The 16,010-nt window shown below is 44.2% G+C and overlaps 2 protein-coding genes across 2 annotated transcripts in view; both read left to right on the forward strand.

The window, feature by feature from the left end:
* The window catches only part of GPD1L (glycerol-3-phosphate dehydrogenase 1 like), a 114,648-nt gene extending 113,939 nt beyond the window's left edge, over positions 1 to 709 (forward strand). Inside the window, exon 9 of the mRNA XM_082411861.1 lies at positions 675 to 709. Coding sequence (XP_082267987.1) covers positions 675 to 694 — 20 coding nt within the window. The 3' untranslated portion in view covers positions 695 to 709. The remainder of the gene's footprint in view (positions 1 to 674) is intronic.
* A 2,925-nt stretch (positions 710 to 3,634) lies between these two features.
* The window catches only part of CMTM8 (CKLF like MARVEL transmembrane domain containing 8), a 95,083-nt gene continuing 82,707 nt past the window's right edge, over positions 3,635 to 16,010 (forward strand). The window contains exon 1 of the mRNA XM_082411879.1: positions 3,635 to 4,140. Coding sequence (XP_082268005.1) covers positions 3,994 to 4,140 — 147 coding nt within the window. The 5' untranslated portion in view covers positions 3,635 to 3,993. The remainder of the gene's footprint in view (positions 4,141 to 16,010) is intronic.

Raw genomic sequence — 16,010 nt, forward strand, 5'->3', positions numbered from 1 at the left:
GAGTGGCCCCGGTCACAACTAGAGAGGGCCCACATGCAGCAACAAAGACCCAATGCAGCCAAAAATAAATAAATTAATTAATTAATTAAAAAAAAAAATAGAAAACACAGGTGTGAATTTTCATGACTTTGGATTTGGCAATGGAGTCTTAGATATAAAATCCAAAGCATGAGCAACAAAAGAAAATAAGCTAGACTTCATCAACATTAAAAAAAAAAAAGAATAAAGTTTGGGTTTCAGCATTCATTCAATACCTCCTCCGGTGGGGAGGGAGATAAAGAAGGGTAATTCATAGTCCCTCAAGAAGTGTTAAAGAGAGGTGTGTAAAATGAATGAATTCTAAAGCAAAGACGATAATAAGCTTTATGGAAATCTAATGGAAATCACAGAAAAGGTAGCTTTTGAAATGGGCCCAAAGGATGCAGATTTGAGCTGTGGGTGAAGGTAGGAGGCTTTCTAGGCTGAGAAAAGCTGGTTATGGACATAAAGTGGTCACACCTACAGAGACATGTGAAAATGTATTTGGGGTTGGAATGGGAAGCATTCTAGAGCAGTTTGGGAAAAGGGCTGGAAGCGTGAGGTGTGCCACCTCCTAGCGGCTTTTATAGTGTGCACAGTGGGACATTAACCCAGATCTGAGCCTGGGGTTTCAGGACAATAATTCTTGCAGGTAGATGAAGGGTGGATTGTATAAACATGTCATTGGAGGAATGGACATCCCATCAGGAGGCTTCCAGGCAGAAGATGAGCACCTGAATTTAGGCAGCAGTTGGAAAGGAGCAGCCCATTTGTCAACAACCAGTGTATAATTGCTTCTTTGTAATTCTGAAATCTAAGAACCTGAAAACCAAAAGTTTCAAGTTTGCAGAAAATGTATTTGGTAGAAACATATGACTTAACCTGGTGTGAAGTTATGGTGTGAAGTTATTGTCTTTTTTTATCCCACTTCATGGATTAAAAGATGAAAGGCCGTGGATTAAAAGCAAAGGCCACAGTCCTTTGCTGCTTCTCTCATCCAGACATGGTGTCTATTTCCCCTCTGTTTGAATCAGGCTGCCCTTATCACTGGCTTTGACCAATAGAATGTGGCAGAAATGATGCTCTGTAGATTTCAAGGCTGGATCTTGAGATCTGCAGCTTCTGCTTATTTTTTCCCCTCTTGGAAGCCAACTACTGTGTAGAAGTCCAACTACTCTGAACCCACCATGCTATGAGGAAGCCTAATAAGCTTCATGGAGAGAGAGAGAGGCCAGGTAGAGGAGCACTGAAGTGCCAGAAAGGGAGTGAACAGAATGTGAGTGAAGGCTTTTCAGCCTTTCCACACCTGCCCTGCCACCGGCTGAAAACAGCTGAGTTAATGACTCCAACCAACACCGTGAGGAGCAGAAGACTCTGCCAGCCAAGCCCCGCCCAAATTCCTGACCCACAGATTCATGAGTAAGATGGTTGTTATTTTAAACCACTGATGTTTGGGAGCATTTATCGCACTGCAGTAGATAAGCCAAACACACACTTAATTCATTCACGTATTTTCATTGCCGAAAACTAGTGTATTTGATTAAAGTACCACTCCAGACCTCACTGAGGGTGTTATATGGTGTATGGTATATGTACATTTTTACCTTTCTAAATTAAAGATCTGAGTTTTGAAATCCATTTGGCCTCAGGGGTTTTCTGAGAAGGGCTTGTCCTTTGTAATACAGAAATAGAGCTGTTTCGACTTCCTTCCTGCCTTCGCTAAATGTCCTGCACGATGCCACAGACAGCTTCTCCAGCCATTCCATGTGTGTATCTCTTATTTCCACAGCTGCAAAATTGGTTTCTCTAAACCAGTAGCTCTCAAACTTCAGTATGTATCAGAGTCTCCTGGAAGGCTGGTTCAAAAACAGCTTCCTGGCCCCTGCCCTCAGAGTTTCTGATTCAGTGGGTCTAGGATGGGGCTTGAGAACTTGCATTTCTGAGAGTTCCTGGTTGACACTGATGCTGCTGGTCGGGGTACCAGACGTTGGCAACCGCTGCTCTAGGGGAAAGGGCTATATTTCTTATTCTCTTTAACCACCAGCCCAAGATGCTTAGCAAACGCTCATGGATGGAATTTGTCTAAATCGTCGTCTTTGTAATGCTTTTTTTTTTTTAATTAATTAATTAATTTATTTTTGGCTGTGTTGGATCTTCGTTTCTGTGCGAGGGCTTTCTCTAGTTGCGGCGAGTGGGGGCCACTCTTCATCGCGGTGCGCGGGCCTCTCACTATCGCGGCCTCTCTTGTTGCGGAGCACAGGCTCCAGGCGCGCAGGCTCAGTAGTTGTGGCTCACGGGCCCAGTTGCTCCGCGGCATGTGGGATCTTCCCAGACCAGGGCTCGAACCCGTGTCCCCTGCATTGGCAGGCGGATTCTCAACCACTGCGCCACCAGGGAAGCCCTGTAATGCTTTTGAAGCCTTAACTTTTACTCCCTGAGGTCCTCCTGAGTAGGCCCTAGACTAAAAGAAACGAATTCCTTGTTTTGTTTTATTAGATTGTATGCAATAGTTTTTGCTTTCTCAGCTCAGCTGATAGGACACTGTGGAAAAAAATGTCCCTTCTGATCTTTTTTAAACGTGTCTTGGGACACATAAGAGGGAATGGCTTTGTGGTGACCCCAGAGCAACCCTTTATTTGTGAACAAGGATTATTTCCTTTGCTTTTGCGGGTTTCTGAATAAAATAGAACATTTCTTGCCATCCTTTCACAATACAAGAGAGCGCCACGAAGATGCTTTTGTTGGCAAGATGGCCATCTACGCATTTTACAGATGGCACCACTGAGGCACAGAGAGGTGGAGGCCCTTGCTCCTGGTCACACAGCTGAGAAATGCAAGTGCCGGTGTTGGAGCTCGGGTCACCCTGACCCTCTAACAAGCTGCCTCACTGTGTGGGCCTCCCTCATCCTCTCCCGCACCCCAGGAAAGTACAGCCCGTTAGTCAGAAACTTTAGTTTGCACAACACACACCGTTCAAGCTTTCCTCCAACATTTCCTACCGAGGGTGATGGGACACAGATTCATCATGACCAGGGATCCCAAATATCTCCCCGCTCTCATCTCCGGGCCAGGCGCCGGCCCCGAGGCTCCACGGATCCCGGCGATCGAGCCACTGCGAGCGCCAGGAAGCATCTCGCCTTCCAAACCCGGCGAAAAAGTTGGTTCCTCAAGTTGTTCCTGGCAGGAGGAGCAAGAAATCACGCCGGGCTTCGGCAGCGGAAGCGGCGGCAGGGGGAGAAGCTCTGGTTGGACAGTCCCGGCGGCGTCGCATCGATCTCGGGTCTAAGGTCCGGCCGGATCGTAATTCCAGCCGCTCTTTCGCCCCTGGAGTCACCGCCCCTCCATTCCAGGAGTCGCAGGGCCCGGAGGCCTGGCTCTCCCCGGGGTCCACGGACCCAGGGCTGGCCGCCGCCAGGTGGAAGGAGACAGGTTAACGGCGGCCCGCCCTCGGGAGGCGGGGCCTGGCAGAGCGGCCGCGACCCCCGCTCTCCCTCCCCCCACTCCCCAAGCCCTCCCTCCCTCCCCCAACTCGCCGCGCAGCCCGCCGCCCCGCGTGCGCCAGCGCGCCCTCCCGGCTGCGAGCCCCGCAACAGGTGAAGCGGCCGTCGCTCCGCGGCGCCTCCGCGGGGCGGTCTCTCTCCGCCAGCCGCGCGCCCGCCCCTCTCCACGCCCCCTCCCCTCCGCCCGGCCTCCGCCGCCTCTCTTGGCTGTTGGCGGCCTCCCCTCGCCCGGTCTCCTGCTCCGGGGCCCCCGCGCAGGCCGAGAGCCCGCGCGCCTAGGAGCAGGGGCGGCCGCGCACTCGCCGGACACGCACTGCGGCCGGACGGATCCCGGCGGGTGACCCCCGCGCGCCCTGGTCCCCGCGCCGCCGCGCTCCCCTCCCCCCACGCCGGTGTCCCCGGGCTCAGGGCCGCGCGGCCAGCCCCGACGCGCCGGGGGTCCCCGAGGCGGGGCCGGCCCGGCCGGGGCGCGACGATGGAGGAGCCGCAGCGCGCCCGCTCGCACACCGTCACCACCACCGCCAGCTCCTTCGCGGAGAACTTCTCCACCACCAGCAGCAGCTTCGCCTACGACCGCGAGTTCCTCCGCACCCTGCCCGGACTCCTCATCGTGGCGGAGATCGTGAGTGCCTCTGGGCGGGCGGGGCCGGGGGCAGGGGCGCAGGTGGGCCCCGCGCCGTGCTCCTCGCCTGGGAGCTTGTTCGCATGCTCGGGAGGGCTTCGAAGGAATCCTTTTTGCTCAGCCTCTTCTTCATCCCCAGGTGCCAAACTCAGAGACCCCCTTTCTGAACGAGGTCCCATCACCTTGGGCTCTTTTGGGGGAGAGGGTCGTGACCCTTGGGAGGTCCGTTGGAGAGAAACTCGACTTGCTGGGCCCTCTCTGTGGTCGTGGTGTGTTCTGGGAGCAGGATGCTTGGTGGGCATTGAGTTTGTGTTAATGAGCGTCAGGGACACCTGGTGCCTCCCTTACCTGCCCTCTACCTGGGTGGCCTTTTCCCTAAAAGCAAAACTTTACGAAGATCAGAGAAGAGGAGCAGACTTTTTCTTTTTCTTAATTTATCTACCTGGTAGTAAAATCGAGGTGAATCAGGAGACGTTTACTGAATAAAATCTGAGGGTCTCCTGTCTGGTGCTCTTTGAAGACCAAAGGGTCTCCTGTTTGGTGCTGTGCACATCCTGGTTTAAGACTCAGAACGTTCTGAGGAAGGAGGCCGGGCATGTGCCTTCTCCTCTCCATAGGAAGACATGGAGGCTGAGAGGTCAAGTGATCGCCCCTTAGGTCCCTTCGTGGCTGAGAAAGGACGCCGGCCGTGTTAACAGCTAGTGGTGGCCACTATTTATTGTCTTCATCCTGTGCTAGGGTCTCGTCAAGCGCTTTAGATGCTTTCGTGCTCTCATGTACCACACAACAACCCTATCCTGTGAATGTAGCTTTAATTATTATCTCATTTTGCATGTGAAGAGACTGAGGCTTAGAGATCGGAAGTCGGTCGCACCTGGGGGTGGTGGAGGTGGGATTCAAACCCAGGCCTGCCTGACTCCAGGGTCCTGCTCTTCACTACCAAGGGGCATCCTTTCTAGCTGTCTAAGCAGCGCCCCTTTTGCTGTATCTCGTATACTTTCACTTAAACATTTGTGAGATTGAAATCTAGCCTATACGGGGCCATGACGGTGCCGAAGTGACTGAGGACCCCAGTGGTTCCTCTGAGAAACCTTCAGCAAAACCTGTGCACATCAAGTAGCTTGCTTGCTCCTCCAGGGTCTCAGAGCCCAACCCAGACCAACTGAATCAATCCCAGGTGGATCCAGTGCACGAGGAGTTTGAAGTGTTGGCTTAGCCCATGCCCCAGCTGGTTCCCCCAGCTGGTTCCCCCAGCTGGCATTGAGGCCTTCAGGAGATCCAGTAAAAAGCCGGGGTATTGGAATCACTGTGCAGGGCCTGGCTTATAGGAATTCAACAAATATTTGCTGTGTGAATGAAGGAGTTGGCAGGCTCCCCTGCTCCAGCAGAACGAGCAGAAGCTAAAATGACAGAGATGGGGCTTCTACCCTGGGGTGGATGTGGACCAGGCTTAAAGTAAAACACCTCTTGTTTTCTGATTTATGGTCAATAAACTCCATGTTACATACTTTTTCCGAAAGTTGGAAAGTGAAAGAAAAAATGTAAATGGTCCACAATCCCGTTACTAGAAATAACCACTGTTGATATGTTGGCATGTATACTTTTCGATTTCAATACGTTTTTTGAAAAAAATGGAAAAATATGTAAGAAAAATTGTCCTTATTACTACTAGAGTTGGGTTTTTATTTTTGACACGTCTATACATGCACAAGTTTTAAAGAGTCATAGTTCTACGGGTGGAAATGTAAGTTTTCCCCACCATCGCTATAGCAGAGGTACCCACGTTCACATCTCTTAGAGCTCTAAATAATGTGTTTATAATGCTGGTTCTTGATTCCAACTGCGCCCTCCCCCCCCTGCCAACTGTAGATGTTATTCAGTGGCTTCCCACTCTGAAAGATGAGGCTTTAGCTCTCTTGGACCACTTCTTCCCCACCCCCATTATACATACACCTTTCCTGTCTTTGGGTTACATCACTAACCAGTGCTACCTTAGGATACTGGGAACACTGTTCACAGAGGAGCCACTGAGTGGTCTATGAGTGCTTTTCCTTTTCTGCCCAATTTCTTGTTTTCCCTGGAGTCTGTAATTCTGTTTCCGTTTTTTAGTTCTCTAGATATTTAGACACTAACTTTACCTTAGTTGTTTGAATCCCCTCTCAGGAAACTGAGAGGCAGCTGGTACTCAGTTAGGGTCATCCTTCTGACCAATCCTCTCTGGGAGCTACTGACCTCCTCCCACCCAGCCTGCTCACCTGGGCACAGCTGATGGCCTGGGATCTCCTGCGCGTCACCCTGGAGATTCTCTTCCTCTCTCTCCTGGGTTGGACCCCCTCCTTCCCATGACCTGTGTCCTTCTCTGTCTTGACTCACTGCCGCTGGGGGAACACACAGCCTCTGGTAGTCTCCTGAGAAAGGATGCATGTGTAAGTCGAGATTTGCATCTTTCAAAATGTCTTGATTCCACTGTTACACATAATTAATAGGTTGACTAGGTAAAGAATGGTAGATTGGAAATTGTTTTCCCTCAGAATTTTGAAAGTATTCCTCTATTATCTTCTAGCTCTTATAATTCTTTAAAAGAAATTCCAATTCTTGATTTCCGCCCCCCACCCCTTTCTGGAAGCTTGTAGAATCTTCTTTCTCCCCAGAGATCTGTAACATCATAATGATGTGCCTTCATATGAGTCCGTTTTCTTCCATAATACTAAGGACCTGGTGTGTTCTCTCAATCAGGAAATCTCATGGACGTTTAAGGAGATTTTTAAAAATTTGATTTTTTATCTTTCCATTTTCTTAGTTTTTTTTCTGAAATTCCTTTTATACTTTTTTTCCCCTACGCATGTATTATAATTTTTCTCATGGATTTGTTAACTGCTGTGTTTACTTACCATGAACATTTTTCAGGGTCTTGGATCTCTTGCATTATTACAGTTTTCTGTCATATAGAAGTACTATATTTGATTTCCTCAGCTTTCTGTTTTAAAACTAACATGTTCTAGGTTTTACTAGTATAGCCAGTGGTGTAGCAATCTTCCTGTTTTTCCCTCTCTTTCCACACTTTTCCAGTGACTTTCTTTTCTTTTTTTTAATTAATTAATTTTATTTATTTATTTATTTATTTTTGGCTGCATTGGGTCTTCGTTGCTGCGCACAGGCTTTCTCTAGCTGTGGCGAACGGTTGCCACTCTTCATTGCGGTGCGTGGGCTTCTCATTGCGGTGGCTTCTCTTGTTGCGGAGCACGGGCTCTAGGCGTGCGGGCTTCAGTGGTTGTGGCACACGGGCTCAGTAGTTGTGGTGCATGGGCTTAGCTGCTCCGCGGCATGTGGGATCTTCCCAGACCAGGGCTCAAACCCGTGTCCCCTGCATTGGCAGGCAGATTCTTAACCACTGCGCCACCAAGGAAACCCTCCAGTTGACTTTCTTGAGGGAAAGTTCCTTGAAGTATATATTGGTGTGTCAAAGGGTACACAAATGTACATATTCTGTTTTGATACATATCCTGAAGTTATCTTTCCCCAAAGTTGTATTAATTTAAACTGTCATCAGTAATGTGAGCCTATTAAACTAAATATTTTTTTACGTTAGAAGGACTTTTAAAATTAAAAATGCTAAGGATCACCCTAAATGGTATACTATGTTTTATTGATCCAAGATCGTTTTTTGTTCATGTTTTAATATCTGGGTCAGGATGCAGCTTACAATGGATGGTTTCTTGAACTTAGTGAAAATGGTACCACTACTTCTTTATCCCAGGATGGGGGCGGGGCGGTTTCAAACTATTACACTTCCAGCCCTGAGATTAAGTTAGACCTGCCTTAGAAAGTTAGAATGCTACTTTCTGCCTTGAAAATACAAAATACTGAGACAAAGAATTACTAAGAACCTGACTCCCCCCTTGAGCCTGGGGGAAGTAATAGAGAACAAAACACAATGTTTCCCCAAATCTGTTGTCAAAATCCCTTGCCCTGGCTTTCTCACAGGGGTGAGTGGTAATAGCTCAACCTGCTAAAATACTCTAGGCTGTGCCAATGTAACACCGTGTAGAAACCAAATTGTAATGGTTTCCTTCCTTTTAAAGTTTTATAACAAACTGGAAGCAATCTAGTACTTGACCTGTGACTCGTAGGATGCTGTGATCTCATAACAGTTATGAGTATATGAAGAATAAAAGTGATTTGTCAGAAGGTGAGTTAATCTCACTCTTCCTGTTATTGGTGACTTCAAAATGAGTTATGTCATCCGTGTAATAATGTCAGATCGCCTTTCATTTACTTACTGTCATGAGCAAACTTAGGGGAAGGACAAAATAGGGTTTCCCCGAGAGCTGGAATCTAAATTATTCTATTCTGTTGAGTTCTTTTTAAAGAATAGTGAACGTATTTTTTCTACTTCACAAAAACAATACCTAGTCTTGGTAGAAAAATTATAAAAATGCAAGTAAGAAAAAAAAACCCTTCAATTCTCACCCCCACGGTGGTTACTATCAGGCATGGTACCAACCTATGTCTGGGAGTGGGGAGGCTTTTCAAAAATTTTTGGTTATTGTAATGCCTGAGGTTTCTATTGGTGTTTAGTGCCCTGGGGGCCAGGGAGGCTAATGTCCTAAAGTGCCTGGGACAGTACCCAACCATGAAGAATTGCTTTGCCAGCTGCCAACAGCACCACCGTTGAGGAACTCTGGGTGAACCACTGTTTACTCCTTGGAGTAAACCATTCCAGAGTTTCTTAAGTGGTTGTATGTTACTTATCTGTAGTTTTTTAAAAAAGTAGTCACTTGTAAACTACTCCTTGTTTACTGCTGTGACCATCTGTGCTGGACATCTTCCATTTGTCACTTGGATGCACTCTCCACCCGGCTCTCCACCCTGCAGGCTGACTTGCACAGATCGTGTCCAGGGTCCCCTCTGATGTCCCACTGGATTCCGATGTCCTCCCGGCACCCGCAGGAAGCTGTAAGGTGGGAGGGGAGCAGGTTCCTGGGATTCCTCCCTGCTGGGGCTCAGCAGCCTGGCTGTGTCGCTCTGTGCTGGGCGGGCTGTCTGGCAGCCCTCTGCGCTCGGCTGTTTTCCCTGGCTCTGCTGACTGGTCACTCCCAGCCGCTTCCTCTTGCTTGTGGTCTTCCTGCACCCTGCTTTCTAAATAAGACCTTTATTAAACTCTGCTCAGATTACCCAATCTACATGTGCCAGTTTCTGGGGAGACCTGATAAGTTACCTTTCCCCATCAGTGATTAATTTCTTCTGGCATTCTTTTTTTTTTTTTTTTTTTAATTTATTTATTTTTGGCTGATTGGGTCTTCGTTGCTGCGCCGTGGGCTTTCTTCTAGTTGCGGCGAGTAGGGGCTGCTCTTCGTTGAGGTGCGCGGGCTTCTCTTGTGGAGCATGGGTTGTAGGCGCACGGGCTTCAGTAGTTGTGGCATGCGGGCTCAGTAGTTGTGGCTCACGGGCTTAGTTGCTCCGCGGCATGTGGGATCTTCCTGGACCAGGGCTCCAACCCGTGTCCCCTGTATTGGCAGGCGGATTCTTAACCACTGCGCCACCAGGGAAGCGCTCTCCTGGCATTCTTAAAGGCCACCTAGTATTCCATAAATATCCAGGTTCCTGCTGCTCAGTTTAGGTTTCTTTCTTTTCTGGAACAATGTTGTAACAAACATTCTTTAAGCTACATCTTTCTGGATGGTCTTTAATGTTTTCTACAGATGAGTACTTAGAATTGAGTAACAGGGTATATGAATCTTCTTTAAAGTCAAATTTATAGAGGTATACAGTAAAATTTACCCTTTTTAGTGTAGAGTTCTATGAGTTTGGGCATAGCTGTGTTTAAAAAGCAGCTTTATTGAGATATCATTCACAAAAAGTTGATCTTATAAAAGTGTACAATTTAGGGATTTTTAGGATATTCACATTTGTACAGCTTTCACTACTGACTTTAGAACATTTTTGTCACTGCAAAAAGAAACCTCTACCTGTTACCAGTCACTCCTTGGTCTCCCCTGGCCTCAGCCCTTGGTAACCACTAATCTACTTTCTACCTCTATGGATTTGTCTATCCTGGTCATTTCTTTATAAATGGAATCCTATAATATGTGGCCCTTTCTGTCTGGCTTCTTTTACGTAGCATAATGTTTTCAAGGCTCATCCAGGCTGTAGTATGTCTCAGTACTTCATTCCTTTAGTTGCCAAATAATATTTCATTGTATTATATATATATAACATTTTGTTTATCCATTCGTCAGTTGATGGACATTTGGGTTGTTTCCAAATTTTGACTATTATGAATATGCTACTGTGAACCTTCATGTACAAGTTTTTCTGTGGACATAGTTTTCAGTTCTCTTGGGCATTTACCTGGGAAGGGATGGCTGGATCATATGGTAACTCTTTGTTTAATATTTCGAGGCACTGCTAGCCTGCTTCCAAAGTGGCTGCACTAATTTACAATCCCAACAGCAATATGAGTGTTCCAGTTTCTCCACATCCTCACCAAGATTTATTTTCTTTTTGATTCTAATCATCCTACAAGGTATGAAGTGGTATCTCACAGTGGTTTTGGTTTGTATTTCCAAATACAAGCCCTTCCTTGAATTTTAGTGTCACGTTGCCAATTTCTGCAAAAAGGGCAGCTGGGATTTTTTTTTTTTTTTTAAACAAATTTTTCTTTTTTTACATATAAATTTATTTATTTTATTTATTTATTTTTGGCTGCATTGGGTCTTCGTTGCTGCGTGCAGGCTTTCTCTAGTTGTGGTGAGTGGGGGCTACTCTTCGTTGAGGTGCATAGGCTTCTTATTGCGGTGGCTTCTCTTGTTGCGGAGCATGGACTCTAGGCGCGTGGGCTTCAGTAGTTGTGGCACGCAGGCTCAGTAGTTGTGGCTCGCGGGCTCTAGAGTGCAGTCTCAGTAGCTGTGGCGCACGGGCTTAGTTGCTCCGCGGCATGTGGGATCTTCCCGGACCAGGGCTCAAACCCGTGTCCCCTGCATTGGCAGGCAGATTCTTTTTTTTTTTTTTTTTTTTTTAATAACAACTTTTTTTAAAAAAATTAATTAATTTATTTATGGCTGTGTTGGGTCTTGGTTTCTGTGCGAGGGCTTTCTCTAGTTGCAGCAAGTGGGGGCCACTCTTCATCGCGGTGCGCGGGCCTCTCATTATCGCGGCCTCTCTTGTTGTGGAGCACAGGCTCCAGAAGCGCAGGCTCAGTAATTGTGGCTCACGGGCCTAGTTGCTCCGCGGCATGTGGGATCTTCCCAGACCAGGGCTCGAACCCGTGTCCCCTGCATTGGCAGGCAGAGTCTCAACCACCGTGCCACCAGGGAAGCCCCGGCAGCTGGGATTTTAATATGGATTGTGTTCAACCTGTAGATCAGTTTGGGGAGTATTGCCGCCTTAAAAAAATTGTTTTCCAATTCATGAACATGGGATGTCTTTCCATTTATTTAGATCTTCTCTAATTTCTTTACGAACGTTTTATAGTCTTCTGCATACGTCTTGCATTTCTTTTGTTAATTTATTCCTAAGTATTTTATTCTTTTTGATGCTATTGAAGATGGAATTATTTTCTTAATTTCATTTTCACATTGTTCATTGCTAGATCATAGAAATCCAACTGAGTTCTGTATTCTTGACCTTGTATCCTACAACTTTGCTGACCTCATTTATTAGTTCTAATAGTTTTGTGTGTGTGTTTGTTTGTGTGTAGGGGGTGGGGTGGGGTTGGCTTATGTGTTTTCAAGCCTTTTGATATTACTGCCAAGTTGTACAGAAAGGTTTAAACTGATTTGCATTCCCTCTAGTGGAGTTTCGGTGTTTGACAGGGTTTGTTTCTGCAAATGCTCAAACTTTTAATATTTGCCCGTTTTCTTGGGGTGGGAGATGTTCAGATTAATAAAAACTGACTTGGCATAGACACCCACCAGGCAGACCATCAGCTAATTATTCCGGGGAGCCCTGCACATGTGAAAAAAAGCAAACTTAAAAAAAAAAAATTTTATTGGAGTAGAGTTGATTCACAATGTTGTGTTAATTTCAGGTGTACAACAAAGTGAATCAGTTATACATATCTCCACTCTTTTTTAGGTTCTTTTGCCATATAGGTCATTAGAGAGTATTGAGTAGAGTTGGCTGTGCTATACAGTAGGTCCTTATTAGTTACCTATTTTATATATAGTAGTGTGTATATGTCAATCCCAAACTCCCAGTTTATACCCTGCCCCAACCATAAGTTTGTTTTCTACATCTGTGACTCTATTTCTGTTTTGTAAATAAGTTCATTTGTACCATTTTTTTAGATTCCACATATAAGTGATATCATATATTTGTCTTTGTCTGACTTCACACAGAAAGCAAATGGTTTTTATTTGTGTTCCTGTGATTATTAAAATTGAACATTTAAAATATGCTTATTAGCCTTTTTTTTTTCTTTTAGTAACTACCTGTTGTTGTTTTTTTCCTTCACCCATTTAAAAAAATGGGGCTCTTTTTTTTTTTTTTTGGCCGGCTGCCTGGCTTGTGGGATCTTAGTTTTCTGACCAGGGATTGAACCCGGCCCCTTGGCAGTGAAAGCGTGGAGTCCTAACTACTGGACCACCAGGGAAATCCCGGGGCTCTTTCTTTATTTAAAAAATGTTTTAGAGATATAAAAGGGAGCAAAGACGTTAATGAAAATTACCTCCCAGGAGGGAAATAAGAATGGTTTGGGGGATGTGTTTGAATAGGGAGGTTTGCTTTTTAACTCCTTATCTTTTGTATGGTTTAAATTTTTTATAATGAGAATATATTTAAACATTAATGTAATTACAGAAGCTTAAAGCAGTGTGTTCATTGTACAGATAAATTTAAAATCATGTATATATGGAGTGAAAACTGAATGTCTCTGGTCTCTGCTAACCTACCTCCTTAACTCCACATTTCTTTCTTTTTCTTTTTTTGGCCGCACCCTGCGACGTGCGGGATCTTAGTTCCCTGACCAGGCATAGAATCTGGGCCCCCTGCAGTGGAAGCACGGAGTCCTAACCACTGGACTGCCAGGGAAGTCCCTACCATTCACATTTTTCTGTACACTTGTTCTGTACACGTGTGAATACACACGTAGTATAAAACAAATACACACGAATGAGTGTATTATATATTCTGCAATTTATTTTTTATTTAATAATATCTTGATATTTTTCCATATCGCTTTTTGTTGATTTGTGTTTCCTGTGTATTATGGGTATTAATTTTCTTTTGTCATTTGTTATTAGTATCATTCATGACATTTTTCATCAAAATAAGTTTCTAATTTGCATGAAATCTAGAGTGTTACCTTTATTTAGCCTTGTGGGGTTTAGTTCGCTTAAACATGGCTTCCTTATCCCCAATATTATACAAATATTTGAAGAAAATATAGTTTCTTTAAATGCTAAAAATATTTACCAGTGGGAGTTCTCTGGTGCTCCAGTGGTTAGGATTCAGTGCTTTCACTGCCATGGCCTGGGTTCAATCCCTGGTCGGGGAACTGAGATCCTGCACGCTGCACAGGGTGTATTTATTTATTGATAAATACAAATTATACAATAAATACATAAATTAAAAAAATATTTTTAAAAAAAATTTGCCATCTAAAGCTGTAAGTTCTTTGTGTGTGGATAAGAATGTAATCTCACTTTTTTCCCCCAAATGCATAGCTAGTTGTCTCACCATTAATCATATTATATTCCCACATATGTGTAACTATTTCTTGACCCTGTTCTATTTCTGAGTCATTTCCAAATTGACTATAGCTTTATCATGCATTTTAATATTCAGTAGGGTAAATCATACAAATTTTTCTCTTTCTTGCTGTGCTTGTGTACTTACACTAACACTTAGAGGTGATTTTTAAAATCAATGTTCCTTACATTCCACTACAACTTTGATTGAGATTGCATTAAATTTATAAATTAATTTGAAGAGCTGTCCTTATGATATTGAATCTTTTTTTTTTTTTTTTTTTTTTTTTTTTAAACAATCTTTTTTTTTTTTTTTTTTTTAATTTATTTATTTATATTTATTTATGGCTGTGTTCGGTCTTCGTTTCTGTGCGAGGGCTTTCTCCAGTTGTGGCAAGTGGGGGCCACTCTTCATCGCGGTGCGCGGGCCTCTCACTATCGCGGCCTCTCTTGTTGCGGAGCACATGCTCCAGACGCGCAGGCTCAGTAATTGTGGCTCACGGGCCCAGCTGCTCCGTGGCATGTGGGATCTTCCGGGACCAGGGCTCGAACCCATGTCCCCTGCATTGGCAGGCGGATTCTTAACCACTGCGCCACCAGGGAAGCCCCATGATATTGAATCTTATCACCTAGGAATATTGTGTCTCTGCATTTATTTAAGGTCATTTGATGCTCTTGAAGTCGTAAGTTTTTTCCAGATGAGTTTTATGTACTTCTTAGTATATTTGATAAATAGGATTTATAAAAAATGAATTGGATTAGGCAATTTCTGACTATTTGTGGTTTGTAAGAAAGCTGTTGATTATCTTGTTTTACTCTTGTGTGTAGCCATTTTATTTGAGTAATTAGTTCTAATAGTTTTATTATTTTATAAGTAAATTATAGTAACATCTGTGAAACAATGATGGTTTTCTTTTCCTTTTTATATTTATACTTTTTTTTCTATTATTACATAGGTTAGGACTGCCAGTGTAATGTTGAATGATTGGGATGAGATGGGTATCCTTGGCGGACTCATAACTTTAATTGCGGCGTTTCTAATGCTTTAATGATAATACAGGTTTTACTGTAGGTTCTGGTAGATATTCTTTATTGAATTAAGGAAGGTAGGTTTAACTGTGTAACTGTTTTAATCAGGAATGGTTTTTGAATTGGGGAGATAGGATTTGGCTGGGGGGGTGCCTTTTTATTAGGTGATCATACAGGTTTTTGTTTCTTTCTATTTGCTAATGGAGTGAATTGTATTAGGAAATCTAATGTTGAATCATTCTTGTACTCCTAGGATAATCTCTATTTAGTTGTAAGGTATTCTTTTAATAAACTAGTGGATTTTAAGACTTTTTTTTAACTCTTGGATTTGATTTGTTAGTATCATATCTGAGGGTTTTGTGTCTATGTTCATGTATAAGACCAGCCTTGTAGATCACTTTGCTGTGTTCTATTTTGTCTGATTTTAATACTGCCACCCACCCCAGCTTTTTTTGGCTAGCATTTATCTGATATGTTCTTGTCCCTTTTTAACTGAAGTTAGATTCACATAACATACCTCAGAGATATTGTGATTCCAGACCACCACAATAAAGCAAATATCAAAATAAAGCTACTCACATGAATTCTTGGGTTTCCAAGTGTGTATAAAAGTTATGTTCACACTATACTGTAAGCTGTTATGTGTATAATAGCATTACATCTCAAAAAACAAATGTACATACCTTAACTAAAAATACTTTGTTGCTAAAAAATGCTAACCATCACCTGAGCCTTCAGTGAGTCCTAATCTTTTTGCTGGTGGAGGGTCTTGCGTGGATGTTGATGCTGCTGGCCGATCAGGGCGGTGGCTGCTGAAGGTTGGGGAGGCTGCGGCAGTTTCTTAAAACAAGACAGCAGTGAAGTTTGCCACATCAATTGACTCTTCCTTTCATGAATGATTTCTCTATAGCATGCAGTGCTGTTTGATAGCATTTGACCCACAGTAGAACATCTTTCAAAATTGGAGTCAATCCTCACAAACCCCGCCACTGCTTTATCAACTAAGTTTATGTAATATTCTAAACCCTCTGTTGTCATTTCAGCAATCGATTAAGTTCACCATCTTACATGGACCAGGTTCATGGCGCCCCAAAACAATTACAGTAGTATCATCAGAGATCACTGATCACCGATCACCATAACAAATGTAAT

This window comes from Balaenoptera physalus, assembly GCF_965194825.1.
Source record: "Balaenoptera physalus genome assembly, chromosome: 11".
Taxonomy (NCBI): domain Eukaryota; kingdom Metazoa; phylum Chordata; class Mammalia; order Artiodactyla; family Balaenopteridae; genus Balaenoptera; species Balaenoptera physalus.